Source organism: Eschrichtius robustus, chromosome 19, assembly GCF_028021215.1.
Source record: "Eschrichtius robustus isolate mEscRob2 chromosome 19, mEscRob2.pri, whole genome shotgun sequence".
Taxonomy (NCBI): Eukaryota; Metazoa; Chordata; class Mammalia; order Artiodactyla; family Eschrichtiidae; genus Eschrichtius; species Eschrichtius robustus.
Window position 1 is genome coordinate 18,249,262 of NC_090842.1, and position 6,000 is coordinate 18,255,261.

General features: G+C 47.8%; 1 protein-coding gene and 1 long non-coding RNA gene across 2 annotated transcripts in view; one reads left to right on the forward strand and one right to left on the reverse strand.

Annotated features, from left to right (window-relative positions):
- The window catches only part of SNTB2 (syntrophin beta 2), a 100,480-nt gene extending 97,959 nt beyond the window's left edge, over positions 1-2,521 (reverse strand). Inside the window, exon 1 of the mRNA XM_068527353.1 lies at positions 1,907-2,521. Within this exon, the coding sequence (XP_068383454.1) occupies positions 1,907-2,486 (580 nt within the window). The 5' untranslated portion in view covers positions 2,487-2,521. The remainder of the gene's footprint in view (positions 1-1,906) is intronic.
- Positions 1,666-4,971, forward strand: LOC137752635 (uncharacterized). The gene is made up of 3 exons (XR_011071245.1): positions 1,666-1,780; positions 2,779-2,945; positions 4,679-4,971. It is a non-coding gene; the product is annotated as an uncharacterized lncRNA (long non-coding RNA).
- Positions 4,972-6,000: the final 1,029 nt, after the last annotated feature.

The window sequence follows — 6,000 nt, forward strand, 5'->3', positions numbered from 1 at the left end:
TGGGAAAATAAAATAGAACCTGTGTGTTAGGTAAATAGGCATTCAATAAATGTTATGCTGCCATTTGTAAACCCTCCTTCTAAAAGCACATGTGGCCTATTTTAGGCTAATGAATATTGGGAAGCATTTACTAGATGGATGACTTTCATTTAATTGGTATGAATACCAGGTTCAAATTATATCTAAACAAAAACTGGATTTTTAAAAAAATATGGGGTAAAGAGTTGAAATGTCTGCCCACCACCACTGAGCACCACATAAGTAGTACTACAGTCAATATTCTGGCTCTAAGAATTTATAACCGAATTCTTAGCTAGCCCAATTTCAAGGTACACATTTATGGTAACAATTTTTTTACACACATACCACCCAAGCCATGATCTATAATTTTACTCCTTTTATTTGCACTAATTTCTGAGCAATGTCTAGCCCCACCTAAGTGAGATATAAATAAGATTTATAAATAGGATATTATAAAGGTGGGACACTGGAATTTCACAACTGGACCACATTAAAATATTTACTTGGAAACTAACATTTTCCCAAATATTTACCAGCAGATTTAGAAAAAAGTGACAATCACTTTGCCAAGCTGGACTTCTGGCCTCTCAGTTTGATGACTGGCCCCTTCCTACCTCCACTCCACACCCCTTCCCTTCTCTTCTTCCTCTGCCAGGAATACCCTCCTGACTCATCTCTGCCTATGTCCATCACTTCCTTGGAGACCTGGCTCAAGATTCAGCTCCTTGAAAAATTCCTCCCTGACCAATACATTTTCCACTAACTACTTCCTAACTTTGCGTTCCCTTGGCATTTATATAGTTTGCACTCCGTAATCTATAACTTGTAAGTTGTTTTGCACTTTTCTATCATTTCCCCAACTAGACACCAAATAGACACATCATCTTTTATATTCTGTTCTATATAGCCAGCAATAAATGCTTCTTGAATGACTGAAATCATCAGTGAAAGAAGGCCGATTGCTCAAAAATTTCTGAATATTACCTCCAACATGCATGAGTCCTTCAAGTAGATGAGATTTAATTTTGAGATTTAGTAAATCCATAAATTCATCACAAAAGACCCAGGTAACAGATCACATGCATACTTAAAGAATAATCCTAGCTATTCAAACATAACTTGAGATTTAACATTTCAGGCTTCTAATAAGCTTAAAGCCTTGAGGCCTGTGAATGGTAGGAAGCTGGCAACCAGTCTCCTGCAAAAGGGGCAAAACTCTAGTTGGCAGTAAATGTTCAAACATGTGAGCCTCCACTGTTAAACAAGGCTCATTAACCACACAAACTTGCTGTTTCAGCTTTCTGGCTTCAACGAAGTGCTATGATCTCCTTTGGTTATTGTTGAGAGCCAATGATGGGTTAAATTCCCGTAAACTAACCAGCGTTTTGGTGGTTTGCCCAAGCATACCGCTGGCACCGGTGTGGATGAATTTTTTTTTTTTTTTTTTTTAACAGACCCGCCTGCCCTGGGGAGCCAGAGGTGAGCGAAGAAAGCGCCAACCCGGCACTTCTCAGGAGGCAAACGGAGACCTCCAGAGCTTCGTTCCGTCCCCCTCTAGTTCTTAGTGTCAGCTTATCGTGCAGAGGCGGGGCTTCCAGCACGGCTGCTTCTTACTAAATCTCAACCGAGTCTTCCTTGGGGATTGCAAGCCACACTTCGGCGGCTGCCCAACTTTTCCTGTAGGGAGCATCAGTTTTTCCATCCTCAAAGCCCCAGCAGACGGGGTTTGGGGAGAGCCGGGCTACCAGTAGAGAGGAAGGTGAGGACCCGGGGGGCGGGGGAGAGGGAAGGGGCTGGCCCAGCAAAGCGGGTAGGGTGGCAGAAACAAAGTGAGCGCCGGGTTAGCCCAGCGCCGCCCGCCCGCCCGCCCGCCGGCCCCGCTCACCCTCCAGCAGCACCTCCTTGCCCGCGCGCTTCAGCGCCTGCACGGCCTGGTCGTGGGTGGCCTGGCGCAGGTCGGTGCCGTTCACCGACAGGATGGCGTCGCCCAGCCGCAGCGCCCGGCTCTGGTCGGCCGCCAGTCCCGGGAAGATCTTGGAGATGAGGATCGGCATCCGGTTCTCGCGGCCGCCCTTGATGCTGATGCCCAGGCCGCCCGCCTCCTGCTTCACCACCCGCACCCGGCGCACGGGCGGTGACGCGCCCGCCTCGCCCGCCGGGCCCCGCGGCGGCGCGGGTGGGCTCGGGGGGCCCAGGCCGCGGCTCGGGCTCCCAGGCAGCGAGTCGCCCGCGCCGCCGCCGTTCGGGAGGCCGTTGAAGGCGGCTGCCGCGGGCCCGAGAGCGGGTTCAGGCTCAGCCGCCGCGGCGTCGCCCGTCAGGCTCAGGCTCTCCCCGCTCAGCTCGGCCACCACTCGGACCCAGCGCTCCCTCAGGAGCAGCTCCACCAGCCCCGCTTTGGTGGCCCGCGTCCACACCGCCATGGCCGGCCCCGCTCCCGCCGCCGCAGTCGCCGCAGCTACCCTCATTCCAGTCAGGCAACCTCGGCGCTTCCCCCTTCCCGCCCGAGGGGGCGGGCCCGCCGCCCCCCTTCACCGCGGTGATTCATTATTCATGAGGGGCCACGCCCACCTTCCGGAGGGGCGGGGAGAGGCCGGCCGAGCCGCTTCCGGGAGGTTAAGGAGTTGACCGCAGTCCAGTGGGTTACAGTTTACCGGACGTGGGCAGCTCTAGCGAAGTGGGGCTTGGTCTCACCTTCTCCCTCCTACGCCTCCGATCTCCCCACCCCCAACTCCTGACCTCTACCGTGCAATTCACCAGAGCTGCCTGGGCACGGAAAGCAAAATCAGCTTCGAGAGGCACTTTGCAATCCTGCAAGACCGAGTTGCACGTTCACTTGCATTGATTGGTTCGTTAAGTATTTACAGAATGCTCCGCAGTGTGCTCCCTTTGAGGCCTGGAGAGGAGCTGGATAAAACGTGCCACAGGTGAGAGCTGGCGGTCTAGTGGGGGAGGAAAACGGAGAACCAACCAACCTGATGTGATATTATGTGGTTAAGTGACACGTAGAAAACGCCCTGAGAGCAGAGTAGAAGAAACATTTAGTTGGGCCTGGGGACAGCTTCACAGAGGTGACAGTGGAAGCTCAATAGTCCACCTAGGCAATAGGTCCAGAGGCATGAACCAAAGCATTTGTCACTCTGCTTTGTAATCCCGTTTACTTGCCAGTAATGCCAGAGGAGACCATATCTTCTTTAGCCCTGCAGCCACAATAGGTAGGCCTCAAAGATATTTGTCGAATGAGTTACTTAGGAAGATGCCAGAATTCCAATGTGAACAGAGTACAGGGTCAGTGGCGATGGCAGAATATGAATGTAAAAAGCCTCATAGAACCAAATATTGGAGTGTTTGGACTAGAATTTGTAGATCTAACTTTCTCACCCTGGAGGCCTTGGCCTTATGTTGGAGCAAGTGCATATGAGCCTCCCCAGAACTGCACACTGCAGGGCCTGCAGCAGCTTTTATACAAAGACATGGGTGATACAATCCACCTGGTTCTTCCAGTTTCATGGGCTTGAAGAGCTGAGGAAACTGAGGCCCAGAAAGCCAAAGACTCTGGCTGGAAGCCCACAGTGGAGAAACAGAGACAACTCAGGTCTCCCATCCTCCTGGTCCAGGGCTTTTAAAAACAGACAAACAAAAAAAACATACCCCAGACCTCAAAGATGAGGGTCCAGGAATCACGCTGCTGAGAGAGATCTCAAAAACGTGACGTCAATGAGCCCTCTTTCTTTTTTTTTTTTTTGGAAAGAAAAGCAAAATCCCCATATTTTCATGTGTGGGGGGGTGCCAGCAGAATAAGCGAGTACCAATTCCTGTAAAAGGGGCTATATACCTGCTTGCTCATGAAGTACATGTTGAAGCTTGTAAGCCATGTCCATGCACCACTCTGAATGCACATTCGTGTGTGGGCGGAAACTTTCAAACAGCCTCCTATACCAGGAGTTAAAACAATAAAAATAGAGACTGGAAATCACCCAGAGCCCAAATGAAGAAAGAATTCAAAATGAGAAAAGTATCTTACCCAAAAAAATCATTACAGCAGAATCCTCTTTGCAATTAGCGGAGCAGAATTTTCCAAGCTGCAAGTGTCAGCAGAAGCTCAACCCTCCAGGCCTCTCCTAAATCAATTGCAGTGAGGCCAGCTCGCTGTTCCGGCAGGTCCCAATGTGCTGAAGTGAACCTGCAGTCACAGACATTTCTGGCTTTGCTCCAGCTGAGGCGCGAACCCCCAGATGCCTGAGTTATGTGAAATTTCTGCTTATTAGAGAGCACCTGGCAGCTGACTCCTTAGAGGATGAGCACAATTTTGAAACTTTTACATACATAATTGCCCAGAGATTGGGCACTTGAGGACACCTTTATTAGCAAAAGGGAAGTGCTGGAAATTCTTTCCAAAAGTGTCAAGACCTTTTGGTCAGTAGAATTGAAGGAAGTCAGTGATCTTCCAAATAAATAGTAAGTGAGGGCACTTACATAAGGTAGTAATTTAATCCTGGGAAGAGGAAAGGTAATCGAGATTGATATTGGGATTACTTGGGGGTATTTACTTTAAAAATTATTTTCAAATATAGCCATAAAAGTTTTCCAAACTATTGAGCTGTTTTGACAAGGTCTTGCATCAGAACCTAATTTTCCACATTCTCTTTCATCACTACAGATTGGCCAAACTCATCCAGTGTCTCCCAATGATGCCTTGCACATTCCTGCCAGAGTCCATCCTTCCAAACACTTCCTGCCCCTTTCAACCACTTTCCCACCGAGCAAGATCTCATCCCAGTTTTCCCTGGCTGCCCAATTTGCTGGGGTTTTTCCTTTGAACAATTTTATTCTATGCCTCGCTTGTTCGTCCAAGTAGATTATAAAATACAGGAGGGCAGGAACCACCCATTGACTTCTTTTTGTTCCCCACTCTTCCAAAAATACCGCCTTGCAGAGAAGGAACTCATTAAACATGTGATTGATTGAAATTCAGTGCCTCCCGCACTGTAGTCATTTCAAATAATCCCTCTGAAGGTTACTGGTTCCTTGCAGAGTGAAAATTACCATCTAGGAAATCTCAAGTAGTCAGTGGAAATCTACTTACTGTGGATAATGAAATCTGAAATAAAAAGGGTACACATCTGTTCCCACGGTTTCTTAGGGATGGCGAGACAAGCTTAGATAATTCTTTGAACAGGCGTGTTATTTTATCTACCTCTAAAAAAGGGAATGGCTGAGGTAATTCCCAATCACCTTCCATTCCTGTCACCTATCAGTAGGTATTCTCCTCTGCTCAAGCTGTTATTTGTTTTCTCAGAACAAGGCAGGCATCATTGCTACTTCAAAATGAGGGGGTTGGATTAGCTCTCTCAGTTCCATGATTTCCTACAATTCTATTACTCAGGCTCTGATTCTATACTCTCTCAAAAGCCAGTGGTCTTTTTTTTTCTTCTCCCTCATAGTAGACGTACAATATAGCATGGTAATCAAAAGCACAAGGTTCAAATTGTAGTTTGGCCAATTACTAGTTATATGACAATGGTCAAGGGCCTGAGGTCATGGGCCTCAGTCTCTTCTTCAGAAAACTTCAGACACCTTCTACCTCCAAGTGTGGTTGTAAGGGTTGACTGGGGTGATGTCTGCAAAGTGCTTAGCAACACTGTACCTGATGCACTGTAAGAGTTCCATAAAAAGTACCGCTGCTGTTATATTATTACCTGTTGACCTTTAGCAGCAGCAACAATAAAACCTTTGGTAGAAACTCTCTAGCTGAGAGTCTATACTTTATCTAGGAATGAGTCTGCCATAATACTGTTTGACTCCAGGCTTAAAGGGCAAATGGCCAAATTAATTTCGGTGACAAACAGATCTTGTGTAAAGCTACACTTTGGCTGAAAGGGAGTACATATTGCCAAAAGTCCGTCAAAGGAAAGAATTAGTGGATCTGGGGCTGCTTCCAAGGTTTGAGTGTTGTGTAATTTCATAAGGAAAGAGGGCCCC